The sequence below is a fragment of the Manis javanica genome, chromosome 12 (genome assembly GCF_040802235.1).
Source record: "Manis javanica isolate MJ-LG chromosome 12, MJ_LKY, whole genome shotgun sequence".
NCBI classification, from domain to species: domain Eukaryota; kingdom Metazoa; phylum Chordata; class Mammalia; order Pholidota; family Manidae; genus Manis; species Manis javanica.
In genome coordinates this window covers 21,509,623-21,535,163 of record NC_133167.1, presented here as the reverse complement: position 1 = coordinate 21,535,163, position 25,541 = coordinate 21,509,623, and the positions used below count along the sequence as shown (strand labels likewise).

The 25,541-nt window shown below is 34.9% G+C and overlaps 1 protein-coding gene across 5 annotated transcripts in view; it reads left to right on the top strand.

The window, feature by feature from the left end:
- The window catches only part of SPAG16 (sperm associated antigen 16), a 981,678-nt gene that overhangs the window by 124,253 nt on the left and 831,884 nt on the right, over nt 1–25,541 (top strand). For all 5 annotated transcript variants that reach the window (XM_073218142.1, XM_073218143.1, XM_073218144.1 and 2 more), the window contains exon 10: nt 17,039–17,166. In XM_073218142.1, coding sequence (XP_073074243.1) covers nt 17,039–17,166 — 128 coding nt within the window. The remainder of the gene's footprint in view (nt 1–17,038; nt 17,167–25,541) is intronic.

Below are 25,541 nucleotides of genomic sequence, written 5' to 3'. Positions count from 1 at the left end.
GTTCACTGACCATAATACCCTCTAGCTCCATCCATGTTGTTGTGAATGGTAGGATCTGTTTTATTCTTATGGCTGCATAATACTCCATTGTGTATATGTACCACATCTTCTTTATCCATTCATCTACTGATAGGCATTCAGGTTGCTTCCATATCTTGGCTATTGTAAATAGTGCAGCAATAAACATAGGGGTGCATCTGTCTTTTTCAAACTGGAGTGCTGTATTCTTAGGGTAAATACCTAGAAGTGGAATTCCTAGGTCAAATGGTATTTCTATTTTGAGCATTCTGAGGAACCTCCATACTGCTTTCCACAATGGTTGAACTAGTTTACATTCCCACCAGCAGTGTAGGAGGGTTCCCCTTTCTCCACAACCTCACCAACATATGTTGTTGTTTGTCTTTTCAATGATGGCGATCCTTACTGGTGTGAGGTGATATCTCATTGAGGTTTTAATTTCCATTTCTCTGATAATTAGCGATGTGGAGCATCTTTTCATGTGCCTGTTGGCCATCTGAATTTCTTCTTTAGAGAACTGTCTATTCAGCTCCTCTGCCCATTTTTTAATTGGATTATTTGCTTTTTGTTTGTTGAGGCATGTGAGCTCTTTATATATTTTGGATGTCAATCCTTTATCAGATCTGTCATTTATGAATATGTTCTCCCATACTGTAGGATACCTTTTTGTTCTATTGATGGTGTCCTTTGCTGTACAGAAGCTTTTAAGCTTGACATAGTCCCACTTGTTCTTTTTGCCTTTGTTTCCCTTGCCTGGGGATATATGTTCATGAAGAAGTCACTCATGTTTATGTCCATGAGATTTTTGCCTATGTTTTTTTCTAAGAGTTTTATGGTTTCATGACTTACATTCAGGTCTTTGATCCATTTGGAGTTTACTTTTGTGTATGGGGTTAGACAATGATCCAGTTTCATTCTCTTACATGTAGCTGTCCAGTTTGCCAGCACCATCTGTTGAAGAGACTCTCATTTCTCCATTGTGTGCCCATGGCCCCTTTATCAAATATTAGTTGACCATATATGTTTGGGTTAATGTTTGGAGTCTCTATTCTGTTCCATTGGTCTGTGGCTCTATTCTTGTGCCAGTACCAAATTGTCTTGATTACTGTGGCTTTGTAGTAGAGCTTGAAGTTGGGGAATGAGATCCTCCCCCAACTTTATTCTACCTTCTCAGGATTGCTTTGGCAATTCGGGGTCTTTGGTGTTTCCATATGAATTTTTGAGCTATTTGTTCCAGTTCATTGAAGAATGCTGTTGGTAATTTGATACGGATTGCATTGAATCTGTATATTGCTTTGGGCAGGATGGCCATTTTGATGATATTAATTCTTTCTAGCCAGGAGCATGGGATGAGTTTCCATTTGTTAGTGACCTCTTTAATTTATCTTAAGAGTGTCTTGTAGTTTTCAGGGTATAGGTCTTTCACTTCTTTGGTTAGGTTTATTCCTAGGTATTTTATTCTTTTTGATGCTGTTGTGAATGGAATTGTTTTCCTGATTTCTCTTTCTATTAGTTTATTGTTAGTGTATAGGAAAGCCACAGATTTCTGTGTGTTAATTTTGTATCCTACAACTTTGCTGAATTCCGATATTAGCTCTAGTAGTTTTGGAGTGGAGTCTTTAGGGTGTTTTATGTACAATATCATGTCATCTGCAAATAGTGACAGTTTAACTTCTTCTTCACCAATCTGGATTCCTTGTATTTCTTTGTTTTGTCTGATTGCCGTGGCTAGGACCTCCAGTACCAGGTTGAATAACACTGGGGAGAGTCGGCCTCCCTGTCTTGTTCCCAATCTCAGAGGAAAAGCTTTCAGCTTCTCGCTGTTCAGTATGATGTTGGCTGTGGGTTTATCATATATGGCCTTCATTATGTTGAGGTACTTGCCCTCTATGCCCATTTTGTGGAGAGTTTTTATCATGAGTGGATATTGAATTTTGTCAAATGCTTTTTCAGCATCTATGGAGAAGATCATGTGGTTTTTGTCCTTTTTGTTGATGTGGTGGATGATGTTGATGGATTTTCGAATGTTGTACCATCCTTGAATCACTGGGATGAATCCCACTTGGTCATGGTTTATGACCCTCTTGATGTATTTTTGAATTTTGCTTGCTAATATTTCGTTGAGTATTTTCGCATCTGCATTCATCAGGGATATTGGTCTGTAGTTTTCTTTTTTGGTGTGGTCTTTCCCTGGTTTTGTCATTAGGGTGATGTTGGCTTCATAGAGTGAGTTTGGGAGTATTCCCTCCACTTCTATTTTTTAGAATACTTTAAGGAGAATGGGTATTATGTCTTCTCTGTATGTCTGATAAAATTCCGAGGTAAAGCCATCTGGCTCAGGGGTTTTGTTCTTGGGTAGTTTTTTGATTACCGATTCAATTTCGTTGCTGGTAATTGGTCTGTTTAGATTTTCTGTTTCTTTCTGGGTCAGTCTTGGAAGGTTGTATTTTTCTAGGAAGTTGTCCATTTCTCCTAGGTTTCCCAGCTTGTTAGCATATAGGTTTTCATAGTATTCTCTAATAATTCTTTGTACTTCTGTTGGGTCCGTCGTGATTTTTCCTTTCTCGTTTCTGATTCTGTTTATGTGTGTTGACTCTCTTTTTCTCTTAATAAGTCTAGAGGCTTATCTATTTTGTTTATTTTCTCGAAGAATCAGCTCTTGGTTTCATTGATTTTTGCTATTGTTTTATTCTTCTCAATTTTATTTATTTCTTCTCTGATCTTTATTATGTCCCTCCTTCTGCTGACCTTAGGCCTCATTTGTTCTTCTTTTTCCAGTTTTGATAATTGTGACATTAGACTATTCATTTTGAATTATTATTCCCTGTTTAAGTATGCCTGGATTGCTCTTTACTTTCCTCTTAAGACTGCTTTTACTGTGTGCCACAGAAATTGGGGCTTTGTGTTGTTGTCATTTGTTTCCATATATTGCTGGATCTCCATTTTTAATTTGGTCATTGATCCATTGATTATTTAGGAGCATGTTGTTAAGCCTCCATGGGTTTGTGAGCCTTTTTGTTTTCTTTGTACAATTTATTTCTAGTTTTATGCCTTTGTGGTCTGAAAAGTTGGCTGGTAGGATTTCAATCTTTTGGAATTTACTGAGGTTCTTTTTGTTGCCTAGTGTGTGGTCTATTCTGGAGAACATTCCATGTGCACTTTTTAGGAGTGCTTCTATCATTTAGAGCAGTCCCTGTAAGATGCCCTGTAGAGGTGGTTTGTGGGAGGCAAATTCCCTCAACTTTTGCTTGTCTGGGAATTGTTTAATCCCTCCTTCATATTTAAATAATAATCGTGCTGGATACAGTATCCTTGGTTCAAGGCCCTTCTGTTTCATTGCATTAAATATATCATGCCATTCTCTTCTGGCCTGTAAGGTTTCTGTTGAGAAGTCTGATGATAGCCTAATGGGTTTCCTTTGTAGGTGACCTTTTTTCTCTCTCTGGCTGCCTTTAATACTCTGTCTTTGTCCTTGATCTTTGCCATTTTAATTATTATGTGTCTTGGTGTTGTCCTCTTTGGATCCCATCTCTCGGGAGTTCTGTGTGCCTCCGTAGTCTGTGCACCTATTTCCTCCCCCATTTTGGGGAAGTTCTCAGCAATTATTTCTTTTAAGACAGTTTCTAGCCCTTTTACCCTCTCTTGTTCCTCTTGTACCCCTATAATGTGATATTGTTCCTTTTGGATTGGTCACACAGTTATCTTAATATTGTTTCTTTCCTGGAGATCCTTTTATCTCTCTCTGCATCAGCTTCTATGCATTCCTGTTCTCTGGTTTCTAGTCCATAGATGGCCTCTTGCATTTTATCTATTCTGCTTATAAATCCTTCCAGAGTTTGTTTCATTTCTGTAATCTCCCTCTGGACTTCTGTAATCTCCCTCTGGACTTCATCCCTTAGCTCTTGCATATTTCTCTGCAGCTTGGTCAGCGTGTTTATGATTTTTATTTTGAATATTTTTTCAGGGAGACTGGTTAGGGTTGCCTCTGCAGATCCTTTCTCTGGTATAACTATCTTGGACTGGACCAGACCTTTTTACCTTTTCATAGTGATATCAGTGGCTGTAGGTAGCTTGCGGGTGTGTCAGCTTGGAGAAGAAAGTCCTTTCCTGCTAGCTGGATGCCTTGCCCTTCTCCGCTGCCTGTGACAGTTACCCGCACTCCTGGAGCAGCCACTGTGTTAGTCCCCTAAGCTGCTATGGGCAGGGTGTCCATCAGAGCAGTGTGGAGCCCTGCGCGGAGTGGCAGGCATGCCAGGTGCGCTCCTCCATGCTAGCGGCGCCCCTGCCGGGCAGCTGTGTAGCAGCAGCAGCCTTTGGGCCTGGCCCGGGCAGTTGTGCCTAGGGTGGGGCAGTTGTGCCTAGGGCACCCCTGCTCCCTCTGGCTCTGCTGCAGGTGTGCATGGGGCTCTTCCATGCAGGCTTCTACCAGGCTCCTCTGGCTTCACTGCCGCCAGTGTGCGGAGCCACCCCCAGGCTGTTCAGTTGCACCACTGTGGGCTTGCACAAGCTTCTTTTGGTCCTGTCTGGCACTGCTGGTGCACGAATATGCTCCCCGTCCCTTCTGGCACTGCCATCTCTGGCACATACAGCCACTCTTCCACTACTGGGCCGGTGTGTCAGAGTCCATGCTAGTTGGAGGAATGACTGGCAGGCTGCTTAGATCCGTGAGGGGCTTCAGAGCTGCACCTCCTCCCCGGGGTATAGGGTGCCTAAGTTTCCCCGGCATTCCCAGCTGCTGGGAAAATTTCTTCCAGCTATGTGGTCCCTGTCTCTTTAAGATTTGCAGAAAGCACTCGTTCTTCTGTTGTCTCAGGGTTGCTGGTGCGGGGACCTGCCCACAGGTTTTGCTTTTCTGTTTCTCTTATATCCAGCACTCCGGGCACCTTGTGTCTGTATTCCGGGTGCGGAATTCTAGAGCTGATTGTTTAGCAGTCCTGGGCTTTCACTCCCTCCCCATTCTGACTCCTTTTTTCCCGCCAGATTTTGGGGTGGGGGAGTGTTCGGGTTCCGCCTGGCTGGGGCTTGTATCTTACCCCCTTCATGTGATGTTGAGTTCTCACAGATGTAGATGTATCCTGGCTGTTGTACTGCATCCACTGGTATCTCTTTCAGGAATAGTTGTATTTATTATATTTTCTTAAATATATGTGTTTTGGGGAGGAGATTTTCTCTGAACTACTCATGCTGCCATCTTCCTGTGATCTTAATGTTAGTATTTATTAAAGAAGGATTCCTTTAATTATTATTATCCATTTATCTTCTTAATATTCTTTGGATACTTCAGTAAAAACCAATAATTTTAAATAATCCCATGTAAAATGTTTTAGCAAGTTTAATAATTTATAAATCATAAATCAGAGGTAGGGCCAGGAAATCAGCAGTCCATGTATGTATTTTGTTTGGTCCTCCTAATGTTGACATTCTCAGGATTAAATAATTATCAAATAAACTTTTTATCAACATTTATACTTTGTTCTAACTCACCTAAAAAATGTGTTCTTCTTTTCCAACCACACTGGCCTCCTTTTTTATTGGAACATGCCATGTTCACTCACTCTCTTGGGTCTTTGCACTGGCTTTTCCCTCTGCTTGGAATGATCTTCCCCTGATTATTTTCACTGTCAACTCTGTCACTGCCTTCAAGTCTTTGGTCAGATGTCACCTAGGGCTAATCACACCACTATATGTAAAATTTCACAACCATGCCCCACAGCACTCTCTTCTTGCCCAATATGTTCCTAGTCCCACTTACTTTGCTCTTTTTCTTTGTTTTCATAGCAGTTTTTGTCTTTTAACATTTCATGTGATTTACTTATTAGGATGTTTGTTTTCTGTTTGCTTCTTAGTATGTCTCAGGCAGGCAGAACAGTGCCTGGTAAATTAGGATGATCAGTATGTCTTAGTTGAATGACTCAATGAGAAACCCAAATATTTGGATCCTTTTTCTGCTTGTATTTTTCTTATAGGAGCCAAGAGAAATGTTAATTATGTCTTGTACTCATGTCTTCACCAAAAGAGGAAACATAGGATTTAGAAAGAACGATAAAGTTCCATGTTTTCTACAAAAAGGGGGAGAACATAATTCTATATTTATGTGAAAAATTTGTCTATGTATTAAGTTTATAAAATCTTTATCATTCTATGCCCACCTACATAATTAATTTGAATTATTTTCCTGATGCCTGGGTTCTGAAGGCTGACTTTGCTCTACACAGAACAGCAGCCTTATTTAAAATTCAAAGATAAGAAGTGTCACTGAAGCGTGCATGAACAAAAAGGAGAGAAATATTGCAGAAGATCATATTAATAACAAGTACCCTGAGTTATAGAGTAAAAGTTGTTTTACTGTGGAGCCTCATAACTCACCAAGCCACAAGCAGATTATCCTTATGGATTTCCACAGAGAGTGAAAACTTAAATTAGCTAAGATAGTACCACTTTAGGCATAGGCTCACATTTATAACAGGACATGTACAACAGAGTTGGGGCAGAAGTAATAGACATGTCTCCTTAGCTATTAATGTAAATAGCTTAACCTTGTTGTAAAAAAGTTTTGCATTGCCTTTGAGAAGTGGAAGCAAATGAAACCAGTGAGGAGAGATGTCAGTAATTAGCCACACATTCTGTCCACAAAACCAATCATAAAATCTTTGACATGTACACAGTAGTGCCATAACTCGAGTAGGTGAAAGTATGAATTGCTGACTTAGGAAATCTGTTGAAAACAGGGCCACATTTTGCAAAAGCTACTCCATTCATTGACTTTTGTGTAAAGCCTTATCTAGGACTGCCGCAGTGCCTGACACTGACAGACATAGTCACTTGTGCCATTATTATAGTGCACTTCTCTGAACCTTCATGTGCTTGCTGCTTCCTGTCTCCATTTCATTTACCCTCCTTTTGAATATTTTTGACTTTTCAACACTTTTATGTGATTATAATAGTGTTAAAAGTTATTGCCTAGGATTATTTACATGTAATAAATAATTATGCTTTTTAGATATTTGCATTATTGCATAACAAGCTTTATCAGAATGAAAAATAGGGTGACTTAATTTTTTATTAAATTACAATTATTAATTTAACATCATTAAAGTCAGGATAAGAAAGCTGAGCTAAGTGTTGCAATTTCAATTATAAAATTGTATGCTTATTCTTCATTTTGGAATCCTGCCAACTGGAGAATATATGAGACAGTGAATGCAACTGGACAAGGCATCCAACTCAGTAATTTCTGTGTCTTCAGCCAAATTTAACCTTTTTACAACTTACTCTTGGTCTCTGCTTTATACAGATTACACTGTTTATTTTAAATGAACATTATAATGAGAGGGGTATAATCTAAAAGTCATTGATATCCTCATGTCTGTCAATTGTAGTTTATGTGTTGCTAATTGAGAGAACTTAATAAAGGCTTGGAAAGTCTTCATTTATTTTCAAATATAATTCCTAGTGGAGAATTGCCTTACTTTACAAACCTAAATAGATTATGTCCTTTACTAGCAAATGTTCGATTCATTGATTTTTGTTATCTTTCAATTAATTGCTTAACATTTTTGTGTCAAGTGGAATTAAAAAGATGTTATAGCCATTTTCTGACGATAGTGAGCTGACCTGTTTTAAAACTTTTTGGGAAATAGCTATATTTTAATAGCTACACTATAACTAGATACTGTATGAGCGACCCCATGACCTCCTTCAATTCTGCTTTCATTTTGATTAGAATCTGTTTAGCCTCCTGGGGACTATGGGAGCCATCAGGGTGGCTTCCAGAGAAACAGAAGAATAAGCAACCCAGCTGTGCTTGAAAATGTAGAGATGAATACAAAATAAAATTATTAAAAGCATATTTAATTAGTTACTATTAATACTGTGACATATTTTCTTCTATACCTATTCATATGGAGAGTTACATCATACAAATGCCCTCTGTATTATGTGGATGCTTTTCTATGTCCATAAATATTCTTTGTGAATATAATTAATAGCTTAATACTGTCCTATCACCTGGGAGCATGGTATTATACAATTCAATTAACTGATTTCTTTTTAGTAGAATTTAGGGGTTTTAAGAACTTTACTATAATAAATAATGATCCATAATACCTTTCTGTCTAGCACATTGGTCTGAATATTTTCCAAGAATACGTTTTTAGAAATAGACTTACTTGATAGAAGGCATTTGGTCATTTTTAATGTATTTGATACATATGGCCAAATTTCCTTCCAGAAAATTTATATCAATTTATATTACTACTCATAGTATATAAGAGTACCTGTATAAATTCACCTTACCAATTTTCTCATTTAAAAATATAGTTTACCAATTTGCAAATGAATAACATCTCATCTGTTCTTTTAATTTCTATTCATTTAGTTATTAGACTGAATCTTCTTACATGTTTCTGACTACTTTGTGGGTGACTTGTGTATACATAGTCTTAGTGCCTTTTTCTTCTAAATAGTTTAGTTTGTTATAATTGATTTTAAAATCTTTTTATATGTAATTATATTACCTTTACCATACACACATTTTGCTTATAGTTTTCCTTTTATTTTATGTTTATAAAACTATGTAGTCAAATACAACCGTCTTTTACTTCACAATTTCTTCCTTAGTATTATGCTCAGAAAGGGTTTCCATATTCCAAGATCATATAAACATTTATTTATATGTCCTTTCTGTTTCTTTTATTATTTATTTATTTATTTGTTTGTTTTAACATTGAGCTCTAATCTATCTGGAATTAATTTGGGAGCAGAATAAGATGCATTTTTTCTACCTTTTCTTCCCAAATAGTTAAACCAATTTTCACTTTTATTGAATAATTCATATCGAGTCTTCTGGAGACTTCTGCCATCAAAAATGTAGACTTACATCTCAAAGGACGCCAGCAATGTGGGGAATCTCACCAGAGACAAAGATCTGCATTAAAAATCAGCATGCTCTTGTATAGAAGGTCCTAATATAGGACCTTATTGGCATAGTTAAGATAATGTTTTTAATAGATCTGGTTGTGGTATTTTATGGCCTGTAGTTGATTAGAAAAGGTTGGAAAAGGGACCAAGAAAAGGGCAGAAATTTCCATAATTATCATAATTAGAAGACAGAAAAACTAAAAAGTAAATGCAGTTGTATTACTCAGTGATGGTGTTCATAATGATTACTGAGCCATTAAGAAAAAAGGTTTCATTATCTTTACTCTTTTCTGTTTAAGAAGACCATTAATGAAAAAGAAAAAGGTTTCAGACAACAGGCCTTGATGAAAGAGCTAGCAAAGAATATAATATAATTAAAAGGATTTTGGAGTCAAAATAACATAGATTTTAATTTGAGTTTCTCCACTGAACAAACCCATGACAGGGAAAGGGATCAAATTATTTTAGCCCATTTCTCCACCTGTAAAATGGGGAAAGCAAATGACCCATGTATGGCAGTGTTGTAATGAAAGGAACTTATCATCTCATTGATTTTATCCCTTTTCTACCTTCTCCTCACAACCAAGTCCACTTCAAGGTGAGTTTCCAAGTTTCTGAAAACTCCAAAAGGGCGTGACATTCTCCTCAGCAATCCAAGTAGCTCATTTATTTTTCTGTCCTTGTCAGTAAGCCACTGATTCTATTAAGCTGGAAGAAACGTCAAGTTCTAAGTATTTCACCAGTGTATCTCAGTTAACTGATTCCAGTTGGAGACACAAGAATACTGACATAGTTACTAGACTTGCAGAGCAAAGAAGAAATAACTCAGGCTTTAGGTTCAGGAGGATGGAATCTGAATCCTGGTCCCGTCACTGACTAGTTAGTCACTACCCCACCTGAGCTCCATTTTTGTGCATCTGTAAAAGAGAAATGATATTCAATATGCAGAACTATTGTAAGAATTTGAGATAGTATAATATGTTATTAAATAAATGATACCTGTTCTTATTTTCTGTATTAATCTTAACAATACAAACTTTCAGTGCTCTTTCTGTCTGTTCCTCCCTTAAGTTTTAGTGATATGTTGACTATTGAAAATGAGTATAGTTATGTGAACAAAAATTATTATATATGATAAGTGAAAAAGGTAGTAATCTTTTTTCTTCTAAAAATTATTAAGAATTTTTCAGTTGAATTCCTGGCTGTCTAGTGTTTTATTATGTTCTTTTGATGATACTTCAGTGAGAAAAAGAATAAAAGGGTATAATGAGTCATATAAATTCCTGTGCATTGTAATTATTTTTAATAACACACATAAATTCACTTTCATATTATAGAGACTATTTAAGATATTGAATACCTGCAATTTATTCCTCTGCTCTGGTTTTGATTATATGGCATATAGATTGCACCTATTATAATGTTGTTTACAGTATGCTTTATAAATCTCTTAGCTGAGTTTGCTAAACATAGGTTGTTGGGCCCCATTCCCACAGTTTCTGATTTAGCAAATTTAGGTTGGAGCTCTGCATTTCAAAGAAGTTCTCAGCTGATATTGCTGTTGTGGTCAGCGGACTACTCTGAGAACCACTAAAATTGACTAATGGAAGTTAGTTTTCAAATAATATTATTTTCAACAGAGTTAAAATATATACTCGTTTAACTTGAAAAATTCAATTTTTTTCTGTGCATGTCAAATTTTGTGTTTGTCTTTATCTTAAAAGTGTTTTTAAAAATTCCTTTCATGCAAAATCTTGTATGTACTAAGAGAAAGTATAAATCTAACTGCCATTCCCTAGGTTTAGCAAAATTTTGATCTCTGTTCTGTTAGTTTATGACACAAAGAAGAAGCTGAGTCTAGAAATATTCTCTAAAAACTTGTAGTAGAGGAGTTGCCAATTGATGGTTTATCGGTTGTAACATTTTATTTTTGCAGGTCATTTTGCTTTAGTGTAATTTGATGTAGGTCAAATAAAGAATGACTCAATAATAGCTTTAAAATGCATTAAAACTATGCTGTCGAAATAATCATATAGAGTAGAAACTTTAAAGAATAATTAGAAACTGAGTAATATTAGATTTAAAAATGCTTAAATACCTGTGAAAACAAAATTTTGCAAATGTAATCCTACTCCTCACAGTCTAAGCACACAATAATGGAAGTACACATAAAGGTCAAGAAATTGAACAAATGCATAAGTAAGAAAGGCAGTCTTTGAGTAACTTTAGTTTCCATACTTAGACTGTAAATGTCGATTAGCTCAATCAAGTCTTGTTGATAATGTCAGCTGTCAGTCATTCCTGGATAGTGATGTATGCAGTTTTGTCAGTGGTCAATTAGCTACTGGAGTGATGAATGAAATAATGAGGGCACAGAAGCCTGAACAAAACTTCTCTATTTCTGGTAAATACCTCCTCACATGGGAATTGAAGATAAGGAGAGAAAAAAAACACATGAATGTTGATGTAGTGTTTATTTAATGCAGTGTCTATCTTAAGCATTTGTCTTTGAGTCTTGAAATTTTAAAAATTAGTGTAAATAGTCAATGATTAATCATAACCATTTCCTAACTGTATTGGTCAGTGCATTAACTGCTGCAAGAGATAAGCCCCCAAGTCGAAGTGCTCTCACTACATAGGTTCATTCTTAACTTGTGGTTGGTATGATTTCTTGGTGTGGCTCTCCTTCAGTCAGTGACTCAGGGATATGGGCAGCCATGCTGTAGGTACACCATCTGGGACATGGTCCTCCAAAGTCATTGTGGATGGTGGGGAAGAGAAATGATTATAATGGGATGTTTAAAGGCTAGGACTGGAAATGGCTTACATCCTTTCCACTCACATCCTGTCTTTCAGAATCCAATCACTTTGACTCAGTTTAACTGCAAGGAAGGCACGGAAACGTAGAGAGCCCTAAATAGTCTCTGCTGCACTTAACAAACTTGTTTAAGTAGTCATTTAAATCTATGTTTTTAACTATATCACATCCAGTTAAGCCATGGTTTGAAAATACCAGCTACCAAATTAGCACTTAATATGTGTAGGACTAATTACATTATTAATTTGAAAACTTAAGAAAAAATGCATACATATGGTAAAATATTCAAACAGTAAAGAAAGGTAATATAAAAACTAGTGAATTCTCCCATTTACTACATCCATTGGTGACCACTATTAAGAGTCTGTCTCTCAAAATATTTTATACATGTTAGCACTTACCTATATAGATCCTTCTTATTTTATAAAGATAGAACGATTTTGTTTATATGCTATTCTGTGAATTTCTTTTTTAAATTAAAAATGTATCAGAGTGCTAATCCCTATAAGCACATATAAATATTTTAATTTCACAATGATATTAAAAATATTTAACAGCCATTATAGCATAGGCACTGACCAATCAGAATGGATGCTGGGTATAGGGTGGGAGAAAGGTCCTGGGGGTGCAGGGGTACCAAGAATTACTTTAATTAGCACGCAGTGGTGAATAAGCTGGGAAGGGAGTAGCACCCAAAGAAGAGGACAGGATGGTAAAGCGAGGAGAAGACATGGACGACTTTGCTCAGGGCATCAGCTGTTTTCTAAGATGAATACCTTTCTGTATTTAAACAACGAAAAAAAGCAATACCTGTGCACAAGGGTTATAGCAACCTTGTGTGTCCCTCATTCTATAATGTAGTATATAAGAATAGTACCATAATTTAAAAAATAAATATTCTGATGTATGATTAGATAATTTTTAATAATTAATATTTAAGGAATACTGCAGATTACCTTGGCCCAATGTTGGCATAATTATATATCATCAGGTATGTCTTTATTCAGTTTCATGATCAAATGATTAAAGATATATTCCATTCTTGTTTAGTTATCATTTTATAATAGTATTAAAATCATTAGATTTGTTGATTGGATTTAGATTAATTAGTGTGAGTTTGTTTTCTTAACTATAAAACGGAGACACTATAAGCTTCAAAGCAATATTGGCTTGGTTTATTATTCTAGATTAATTTTAGAATAATTTCCTAGGGCTTCTCAAAGTTAAACTGAAGTTTTTATTTGAGTTAAACTAAATGTTTATGTGAAACATCTTAAGAAGTTTGTCAGTAGACTTTGTAGCTGAGTCCATGGACTACTTATATTAAATCAGAAACTATTTTATATCTCTGAATGAAGTGTATTTCTCTTTCTTTAGGCTTAGTATGTTTCTTATTAGTATTCTATATTAGATATTTTATATTCATATTGTTAGATTTAATGGAATATTTTTCTTTTATATCCTCTGATCATTCACTACATATATGAAGTTTGCTGAATTTTATAATTATACTACATTTGCAATGATATGGCCTTTTTACAGTTCCTGTTCCCTTTTCACCTCATACACATCATCTGTGTGTATCATCTATCAATGAAATCACAATATCTGCAATTAATGATAATTTTATCTACTTCATTCCAATACTTAATGCTTATTCACCTTAATTTTTCTACATATTTGTACTCTAGCTTTCTCAATGATGTGATTTTTCACTTATGCTATTCTTTCATGAGACTGAGTCATTGAAGTGCAAGGATATTCAATTTATATTTGTGGTCTGGTAACTAACATAATGCCTGACACATGAGTAAACAATTGTTGAGTGAATGCCTGAGTGAATAATGTTGAACTTCAGGTTCAAAACTGGTCTGTGTAATTCCTTGAATGTTCAATGAAAAACAAAAACAAAATAGAGAAACAGACATGAGTCAAATGGCATGGATGTGGGGTCTGCTAGAAAACCCAAGAGGCTCATGTGGCAGGAAGCCAAATAGATATTTTTGCTTCCTAGTCAGGATAGATACAGGGGATGCCTCACTGATACATCAATTAAATGGAGAGTGAGTTAAGTTACCCACCTGTCTTTCATTCTTTGCATATAAGCAGCAAGTCTGTATTTAATCTCCACTGGCTGGCCAGTGAAGGAAGAACACCTTTTATTATTGATCTGGGACAAACAGAGACAGTCAGCAGTTAACTAGATGTGGGACTGGGATTCTGACAAATGGGATCATACTAAAGTCAGATTTAATCAATATCCCATAAAAATATTAAACCTGGAATTTGATTAAGATAGAATGTTTTATAATAAATAAGTAGAGTATGAAATAACATAATGAATTCACAAACTCATTGAAACTAACATTTGCCACTGATTGCAGCAATTATTAAAATATCCACAGAAATAGTTAATGTTTATTAAGGATTTATTAGGTGTCAAGCATGTGATTAGTGCTTTATAGAGACTATCTCACTCAACCCTTATAGCAACCTGTGAATGAATCAGATATGATTTTGGTTGTATTTTACAGATGGGAAATATGATTTAGAAAGTTTGTTAAATAGCTTGGCCAAATTCATATACCAGTGTGTTTTGGTGATGAATTGCTAGCAAAAGCCAGGATTTTAATCCTGGTTTTTATTTCTCCTGGAGAGCTTTATGATACATACCAATGTCAGAGCCTCACATTCAGAAATTATTACCTAATTGGTCTGGGATGGGACCCAGTGGTATTGGTTATTTTTTAAGACCCTTTTGGTGATTTCAATGTGTGGTTGGAGTTGAGAACCACTGACCTATCACATCATAGTACTGAGAGCTTAGCTTTGCCCTCCAGTTGTTCCTTGTCAATGCAAATAAATGGTAATGGTTATGTAGCTTGAAAGAACAGTTTTAAGATTTGTTTTACTTCTTCTACCCTCTATGCATTGTCCTTAGTTAGGTATCTCACAATGACTTCACTGATCCTGCCTATCCATTTATTGGCTCTTGTCTCCTGGAATGTGTCAGTCTACAGGCTGGGTGATAAAAGGGGTCTTATGTTTTGCCTCTGCCAGTTCAGCTGTATTTAGCTAGGATTGCTGTTAGCAGGCCACTTGTTACTCTTATTGTAAATCTTTTAAATGGTTGTTTGGTTATTATTATGTTTTCCTGTATTATTCTTAGCTACATCAAGTAGGCCATATATAGTTGATAAGGTTTTATTAAATGCCTTATTGTATTAGTTTCATATAATGATTGGTTTAATAGTACTTATAAGAAAATGCTGTAGATAATAAGTTTATGGTCCTAGATGTTTCCATGTAGTCAAAAAATCATGTACGACTGGATTCTGATCCACCTTGCTGTGTTTTCTAACATGATAATTTACCCTCTTTCCATTTCCAACCTAAGCAATGAATTATTATTATTAAATGAAGTATCAGTGCAACAATAGAAAGATGGAATAAACATACAGTTCATGAAAAGTGAAATACAAAACAGTTTAACCAAATTAATTTAAGAAAGGCCAATGAAATACAGCTTTATGTATGAATGAACAACTTTTCCCATAGACTTTTAACCTTATAATTTATAATGTTACTATTTTTATTGTCCTCATGATAGAAGGCAAGCTCCACAAGGAAGGGAATTTTATTTGCTTCATTCAGTGATACATTGTAAGAGCTGAAACCAGTGCCTGTCATGAAACAGGCACTCAATAATAAATATTAGTCAAAAGAAATGTTACTAAATAAACTATATTAAATATGAGTAAGTGTGTGCATATGTGTGTGCATACCATAAACAAAAGTGTGGTGAATTGCAAACAGTACTATTGGCAGGGGTATAAATCCCTATAGCATTTCTGAAGAGCAATCTGTTAAGAGATATTGTGTTTTTGTTAAATATTTATTTTGAATTATTATTTATACTTCTAGAATTGTGCTTTAAGAATATAATCAGTGAAGTGTAGATTTATAGACAGAAAACTGTGTTTATAGCATTGATAATCATAGTGGAGCAAAAATACCTGAATGTTAAATAAAACATGCACTTTTCGGTCTTTCAAAACTGACCAAATAATATGAAAATTCAATGATATAATGTTAAATGAAAATAGAGGGTCGATAATAGAGCATGGTCCCAATTTTGTTAAAACTGAAAAGAACAGATAAATTATTAAACCAAAATCTTAATAGTAATTATATCTGGATGTTGAGAATAAGATTGCTTTTAATTTTTAAAAATATTTTAGTCTTATAAAATTCATGAAAATTCTATATGATCATATATTATTTTATTAACCAGAAAAGAACTTCATTTATGAAAATTGGCTTTGTCATTTTCCAGCTCTTGAGGATATAGTAAAGAATCTATTGCAATATAACTTTCATACAGGCAAGACTTTTTATCTGCTTTGTTCATTGGTGGATTTTTCATGCCTAAAATAATATTTGGGATAAAGTAGCCTTTATAAGTATTTTCTAAATAAATTAATGAGTGCACAAACAAATGATATGCCTCCTTCTCTAAAGGCAGTTTCAAAGGGAAAAGTTTAAGGGGATTGATTACTTCCTTTTCTTGCAGAGGGGAGCAATTAATCTATCCATTATGAAGTGTTGATTAAATACCTGTTCATAACATACCTGCCTTCCGCTGAGGAGAGACTACTTTCTCATGGACTGAAAATAATCTTTGATCTGTAGTTAGAGTTTGCTTGGTGGGGAGGAAGGTGACCAGCACATGACAGTTATGGATTTTAGTGTATGTGAGCTTTAAAATGATTCTGACTGTAATCTTTGACCTTAAGTACTTTTAAATTAGCACTGTGTCCTTAGATTTAAAGAAGAAAACCAAAAGTAATCAATTAGCAAATGTTATTATTTTGTGATCCAATGACCATATTTTTAGTTCACCATTTGGAGAGGACAAAAGGATACAAGATTAGTCACAGATTTTGCTGGCGTACTGCTGGGGATGGAAACACCGAGAAAGGATAATTGACGAATAGTATGAGACAGTGCTATATTGTGCTTCATTGTCATTCAGTAGGGGACGTTTTCAAATTTTTACCATGTACCATGCAGTTTAGACTTCTGCAACGAAATGTGCCTTATTTAACATTTTATCTTTTTGCATATTTTCTCAAAATGAAAATAGGAAATAAAGGACCTAAGGAAAGTCCTGAAGAAATGTAATAGTAAGGTTCATGTTGTAATTTAATTTTAAATAAAACAGTTAATGTGTACAGTGATTTGGTTATTTTATATAGATGTCCTGCTTTATTTTTTCTCTAGGATTCAGAATTTCCCACAGATATACAACCAAATCCAAATCTTTGTTTATGTAAAGAAAATATTGGTCCAGCAAAATTTGATTACAAGCTGAATAACATATTTCGACTTCATGAACTTCCAGTGAGCTGGTAGGATTCTTGATGTTTTATTAACTCCTTTAAGATTTTATTGTCATGTCTAAATTGTGGTGCTCTTACAGCTTTTCGTGGTCAAAGCAGTCTGCTTTTAGCTTGTTTCCAAATTGCTGCTCATAACAGTGAAAGAACCTTCTTATTACTGCAAGAATCTTAAAGCTAATTGGTTTAGGCACTTGGTGGCAGTAAAGACTAAGTGCACTATTGTGCATATTAATTGTAAAGGTTGCAGCTTAAAATAAGGCACAAAGCGTTTTTAGAGAGGTATATAGAATATATTTTAAAGATCTCAGCAACTATGAATTTCATTTGATTATTTTACTTACAATTTTACCAGTGCATGTTTTCCTTTTCCTCATTAACAAATCATTTGTTTTGTTTGTTTTGAGGACCATATTTTTTGTGAACCATAATCACATCAATTTAAGGATCAAACTTATTATTTGGTATTCATTGAAGTGCATAATTTCATGACTGCATATTTATATTCATAGGAGACTTGCTTTATATTTTGTAAAATTTATGCTGTTCAGAGATTTTGAGAAGGATATTTTTTTGTGGGGAATCTGTAAATTTGCATTTATCATTTAGTTCTGTGGTACATTTTAGTAAGTGGTCATCTAGATAATCATGGATATATTACTTTGATTATGGCTAGGTAAGTGATATTATTTTCTTGCATTTATTCATATAATCCCAAGTTTATGTCATCAATCTTCGAGAAATCTAAGGCTTGTACAAAAATGTATGACAAACATTTTGTAATTGCTCCTGTTATTTTTAATGAGGATAAATGTCTCAGAATAGGATGTTAACCAACTCTGATAACTTATATACATTTACCTGTGTTGATCGTTTTTTTATTTGCAAAATTTCCTCTTCTCTAGATGACTTCATGTGTAATTTACTTTCTAAGCCCTTTTTATTTCCATACATCAATAATACTGTCTATGGTATCTTACTTAAGAGCACAGCAGATACCGATCTTATGTGCTATTTCCAAAACCAATAGGATAATGAATGAATTGAAATGGTCTGTTAGTAAAGGAAACCATAAAAATGATATACATTCATACCTTAAGTATTCTATTTCAACTTAAAGCAGTGCATTTGCATTCACATGCCAGTCTTTTGATGTAGGCCATGGCTTTTTCTTTGATTAAGTGATTGTTGATTGGAACTCTACACCATATTTCTTGCATAAGCTATACCAGTAACACATCATTTACAATTTCAATTTTGTGATTTCCTTAATCTGAAATAAGAACATCAGACATTCAGACGATGGTCACCTCACCTTTCCATAGCATGAATTTAATTTTCTTTGACAGCAATTTTCCTTGTCATACTCATATTTCATCACCTTGATTAATCTTTAATTACATTACAATAGCAAACACAACTGACTATAAGAAGATTTAGTAACAAACTCCTTTGACTCTTTGTAATTATGGGCCTTAGCTGGTGGGATTATCCTGTTGCTGGTCTTCTTGGGCATAGTCTTGTTGCAGGAACCGCGAGATCTATGAACAAGGAGTTGGACACCGAGACGTTTAGTGAGAAGCAGCATTTATTAGTGCCGGCACTGGCTCAGCAGATTCCTGTCCAAAGGCTGAGCCCGAGTGCAGCAGGGCTGTGCCTTTTATACATTCACTACAAGATTGGTGGGGGAGTCAGCATCCAGGAACCATTACAGTGGGATCTATTAGGTCACTGTAGGTGTATTCAGTGTGCTAGTTATATTTTAATCTATCTGTGTAAGGGTTACCTGGATACCGTATTAGTTATAAGAATTAAGTTCTTCTATGGTGTATAGGTCACTTAATTTCATCAAGGTAACAGTAATAGTAATGAAAGAATATCAATGACAGCAACAAAGTGTTTTACTAAGCATCTATAAATGCCAGGATTCAGCTGCTTTATTCGTGCTAATGGGCTTCCATGACTGATCAACAAGCTTTTCCATACCACTGAGTCCTGGTGGGGGGAATACATTGTTACACTGTTTCAATTTCAAGCACCCAAGCACCTTGTGATTCCTGAAAGCTCAACAGAAACTTTGTCTCCTTGGCTTCCTACCACAGTCTGAGAGCTCTGAGTGGTAGGAGTGCAGTGAGCACAGCTAGTGTGTTTTACAAAGAGAATGGGCAAGGTTCATCAACCCAACAATTAAGTGAAGGTTAAAGGGAAAAGCTTCTATTAAGTGCAAATGTGAAGAGAAAAACAGAGAAACATTTACTTCTTAGTCAAAGACAAAATCTGAATTTCAGCTTAATTTATTTCCAGCCTTTGGAAAGACAGCTGCCCTGATTAACTACTAATACAACCCAGGGAATAATTTCTCTGTCACAATCTTTACTAGTTAGCCCATTAGGAGAGAAGACTCTAGTATTATGAGTTAAGCAGTAAAAAATGAATAATTACTAATTTCCTAGAGACTGAGGTATGAATCACTAATCATACCTGGAAGGAAGATTAAACTGTGATTTTGTGACAACTCATTCACCTGGGCCTTTTTTTTTTTTTTTGTCTGTCTTCTTCATTTCTAATTTGTCTCAGTTTCTTCTGCCTTATGCTACCATTTCTTCTTTGCCCTCTCCCACATATTTTATTGTACTTCTTGCTGTGTGCTCTCATTCTATGGTACCAACCCTTAACTAGCCATGATATATAATTCAACTGTAAATGTTAAGTGTTCTTCAAATTACTCTATATTCTCTATTCTTAATTTTAAAACCAAGTCACTCACTACCCATACCCTGCATATATACAGAGAGGTTTGGTGCTTTCTAAGTCTTTAATATAATGTTTATTGACTTAATTACATGTTTATTTAAATAATTTTTAAAGGTATTTGTTTTGTTAGTAACTGAATTTACTTATTGTTTTTGTCAATTACCATTAGTAGGAATTAAGTTCTATGGTATATAGGCTACTTAATTTCGTCAGGGTAACAGTAATAGTAATGAAAGAATATCAATGATAGCAACAAAGTGTTTTACTAAGCATCTATAAATGCCAGGATTCAGCTGCTTTATCCATGCTCTCTTTGACTTTTATATTTCTGTAAGACAGTTATTATTTTCCTCATTTGTCTCCCTGCTCCCTGCCTTCCTCCTTCTCTCTCTCCAACTCCCTTTTCCTTCTTCCTTCTCTCTCTCTCTCTGTCTATCACACACAGACACACAGACTACACAGACACAGACACACACACACACACACACACACACACACACACGAGTGAGACTCAGAGACCTTGAGAATCATAGAGAAAAATAATTTATATCAGGCCTTGTTAACTCAAAAACAAACTACAAAATAGTGAATAAATCATACATTTTGAAGAAAAATACCAAGGAAATAGTCTCTACTTTTACAATCAAACAGACAAATTTGCTGGTAACATAAACTACATAACTTGTAAGTTTGACCAGGATCTTTTTATCCCCTGGTGAGCATGATCTAGAATAATTGTTTTAAACATAAATATTAAAATAACAATTGGATTATGTTTAAGTGTAGAATTTGTTAATTACATGTCCTTTCCCTGAAAAAACTGATTTATTAAAATTATTTTTATTATGTTTTTCTAACAAGGTCATAATAAAATAAATGGATATTAAATTCCAGATAATTTAAAAATTCTTAATGAATTACTAATTTGCATTTTTATAGAGTTCAATTTCATAGTTTGAAGAACCAGAAGGAAAATAAATCAGATCATTATGAGAGTTTATAAGTTCTGATTTAGGTAGTATCTTTCTCCTACTTTTATAGGATGGTTCCCATTCGGTCTAGAAAATGTCTTCCATTAACTCCTGTACGTTAATTTTTTTTGTTACTAGACAACCCTCTACTAACCTATGCTGTTTTCTTAGAAGCTGCTCTGCTCATTTTCAATGAAATTTTGGCACAAGTTCTGGCTGAACTCATAGCTGCCTCTTGCTCTCCCTGACCTTCCCTCTAGTGGAGTTCCCTTCCTTTCCTCTGCTCTGAAACTACTCTTGTCAGTCCTTGTTTCTTTCTGTTGCCACCACCAGTGGTCACTTATCTGTTCTCATTTTCTTCTGCAGTCAATACAGCTGACCACCCGTGATTGTCCTCTCTTGATCCTGTCATTTGTATGGTCTTGGTTTTCCTGCTGACCCTCCCGCTTTCCTGCTCAGTGTTCTGAACTTAGCCTCACAGCTTTATCTTTCACTATCTACAATTCTTAGCCTCACAGCTTTATCTTTCACTATCTACAATTTCTCAGGTGGCTTCTCCCATTTTCAGACTTTAAATACTCTTCATATTTTGATAATTCTCATGGTGGTATCTCTACCATTGACATCTCCTCCAAGCTTGAATATCTAATAGGCTTCTCCAATTTTTCATGTCCAGAAAGACTCTTTTTTTTCCACTTAAAAACTTGATCTTCTAACCTTTCTCATTTTTGCAAAAGCAAAATGTGAACTTTTTCAAGCTAAAAGCCTAGGAGTCATTTCATTCCTCATTATCTTATTATGCAATTCCTACCATTAAACCAATCAGTAAGTCTGATAGGCTTTCCCTCCAGAATATAATTTCATTTTTTCCGGCTCTCACACTATTGCAAAAGCTTACCTTACCTTACAATAATTCACTCATTTCCCAACAGCTGAACACATCTTTCAAAAATGCAAGTCAGATCATAAGATTCCCTACTTGAAATACAATAATGTCTTACCCTTGCTTTTGAATCTCCTGTCTACTTCTTTGGCCACATGCTCTCCCTGGTTCTGCCCAGAGCCTTTAGCTACCCCAAGCTTCTCACTGTTCTGCTACTATACCACATTTATCCCAACCCCCAGGTCTTTACTCTAGCACTTATCTCTACTTTAGTTGTTACTTCTCCAACTTTTGCATGTGTGGCTTTCTTATCTCCAGTGTCTCAGCTCAATGTCACCTCCTCAGAGAGGCAGTTTCTGAAAAATGCAACTAATATTTTCCTCCTACTCTTCCAGTCACTTACAGTCTCATCATTCTACTTTATTTCCATCATGTTTTTCAGTAGGCATGCAACATAAATTTTAGTGTTTTAGAAAAAGAAAAAAAGAAAGAAAATGTTAGATTCTGACTCCCAGTCTTCTGAAGTGAGTTGTCATGTGACTAATTCTGACCAAAGCCAGTGTATACCAACGCCAGACCTAACCCCTAAGACTTGCATTGGGATTCTCTGCTCTCTCCAATCTCATCCTCACAGCTGAATCAAAGGACTTTGAAAGTGAAGAACCACATGCTAGAAGAATAGTAAGTCCCTGAGTCATCTGTTGGAGAATTCCCTGACCTTCATCAAGTTTTGTCTGAAGTACTCTTTAATAGCCCTGACTAATGCATTGGAGTTTTGTAAAAATAGATGAGCTAGGGTACATAAGATAAATGATTGAAGGTACTTTTACACTAATTGATTCAACAAAAATTTACTGAGCATTTGTCAGACACTATTGTGGGCAGCTAACTAAATATACAAAAATCTGTTTTCAGAAAGCTTGTATTTGTTTCAGGGAATAGGTAATAAACCAATAATGAGCACATATCCATAGTGCTTTAGAGAAACATCAGGTAGGACACAGGAAAATGGAGTGCAGGTTGGCTTCCAGTTTAAGGAGAGTGGCTGGGCTGTGCTGAGAAGGTGACCTGTAGTAAACCTGAAGTAGGTGAGGAGTGAGACATGTAGAACTAAGGAAGAAAATTAGAGTCAGGGAGAGCAGCAAATGCAAAGTCCTTGAGGTGGAGCATGTCCACAACAAAGAGTCCAGTATAAACAGAGTAAGTGAGCTTGGAGAAGAGAAGGAGGGAATGAAGTTAGGTACTTGGGGAACAAAAGAGGTGTGATGTAGGGCCTTATAGATCATAGGATGGAGGAGTTTGAATTTTATTCTGAGAGTGACGGAAAGCTATTGGAGGATTTTGAGAAGATTTAGCTATTTGACTTATGTAACAGCAAAATCATTTTGACTGCTGTGTGGAAATTAGACATTGCAGAGATTAAGGGCAGAAGCTGGCAGACTAGTTAGTAACTATTTCTCTAAGCCAAGAGTTATAAAGATATCCTGGGATTGGATGACAGTGGTATAGGGACTAAGTGGCAAGATATTTGATGAGAGAATCAAGATTTTCTGATAGGCTGGATGTGGGTTACCAGAGAGGATTTAAAGATGACTCCAGGGTTTCTGGTCAGAGCACATAGAGTGGAGTAGCTATTAATTTCAATGGGAAAGAGTAAAGGAGAGGCAGGTTTTGAATTTGGTGTTGGGTGTGTTAAATTTGGGATGCTTATTAAATTTCTAAGGGACTTAGATATAGGTGGGACTCCTTAGACTGTGCTGTGAATGCAATTCGCAATTGTATTTGCTCTCTGGCAAGTTGTTAGGTTCCTGTCAGTACTATTCCATGCACTACCATGGAAGGAAACACCACAAATAAAGAAAAAGTGTGACAAAATAGCTTTTAATGCAAAATATGGGCATTATGGAAATACATTTTTAAACATGTGTCAATATAAAGCTTAATTTTTCTTATTGTTTTGGCTATAAATTATATATGCTTATAAGAAGTTGCTATTTATATTTTAAAATAAGAGTTTTCAAATTAAATATTAAATCATTTTTATAGCTATAAATTTAACTGATATTTTGCCATGTATATTTATAATAAGCTTAAATTATGTTGTAATTCCTAAGATGTAAAAAACATGTTAGAGCAAATCGTATGTTTAAACTTTAAATTATCATAAGGCAAGAACTTAGGGCTTTTTGAAACTTCAAGAACATTCTCCTTATGAAGATAGTAAGTATATGCAGATAAAAATATTTATAATAATTATTTGTAAGTAGTGTACAAAATAATTTAAAACAGGTTTTATAACAGAAAGATATATTCTGCTACAGATTCTATAGATTATAATCAAAGTACTAAGTATTTAGCTTCCATTAAATAATGATAATACTTAACACCATTAAATTTTAAGAAGGAAGAAATACATGAATTTACAGTAAATGTACACATGCATTTTAATGACTTGTTTATTTTTTGGGGTATGTTCCATAAATAAATACATCATCTAATTAGGAGATTAGATTTTCAGTTTACTTATTGTCTTTAATGCCCTTGGATGTAGCTGTCTTCAGTTTTGAACTAAGTTTGTTTGGACACTGGGTTTGCTGAGCAGCTAACATCTCCCAGAAGTTGTTCTCATTTGTGTTTTGGGTCAACTTATAGTTAAAATTATGGAAGAGTCTTCTCATTGGTCACAGATGATGCACAAAGCATTTTCAGTTCCAGTGTTTCAGACTTAGAGAGCAACAGTTGCCCTTCTAGGGCTATAACAGGTTTTCATTCTGTTTTAATTATCTAAATCTATAGTAATAACCACAGTGACTTACAAGAAGGCATTGTTGGGCATATTATAATTATATATAGCAATTATGTAGTGTCAAAAATGCATAAAAATTCTACCTATTGAATAAGGTTTGTACAAAAGAAACAATTTTTGTCTCTGTTAGGACACAGTTTCAGTTTTTTCTTAAAAAAACAAGGCATTCACTTTTTCGATAAAACTTTTTCTGGAGTATGTTATTCTGGTAAGTTGAATTTCCATGGAATGATACTATAGTAATAATATTCCAGTAAATATAGAAACCATTTCTCAGGTCACTTTCTTGCTTAGCTACATCCTGGTATTTTCTATTACCTAAGTATAATATAACAGGAAATGGAAGTTTAAAACAAAGGTTAATATTTATAATGCAGAATGTCATGGAAGATGGTGTAGGGACAGGTATCGATGTACCTCTTTTCTCTTAAACTATTTAATATTTAAATTTATTTAGTATTTCAAACTATATTATATTCTTACATATACTCATAATTCAGTTTAAATAATTAAAGGTAGCGAGATGTGAAGTCTAAGGAGTCAGTGATTCCAGAAATTTCTGCCATTATTAGTGGGATGCCTCACCTAAACTTGCCAAAATCTTATCTGTATTCCATTGAAAAGGTTATACATAAGGAATGGTGTCTCATAACTTATTTTTTTCTTTCTATTCACAATTGTGTGGTTAATGGTTGTAAACATGAATGCTTGTGCTAATAGGTTTAAATCTTAAACCAATTTTGGCAGTTTTTTATATGGCCATGACTAGGCTGACATTGTCATGTTCATTTTATATTATTACTATTTTTATACCAATGCTTTATAATCTGAGTAAATAACAAAGCTTTTATTAGACTTATGCACCCAACATACATAACAATATTTATGCTCTGAATTCAACGTTAAGGCTACTGACATTATCCCAAGGCAATAACTATCAACTCCGAGTACCTCATAAAAATAGGACATTTCA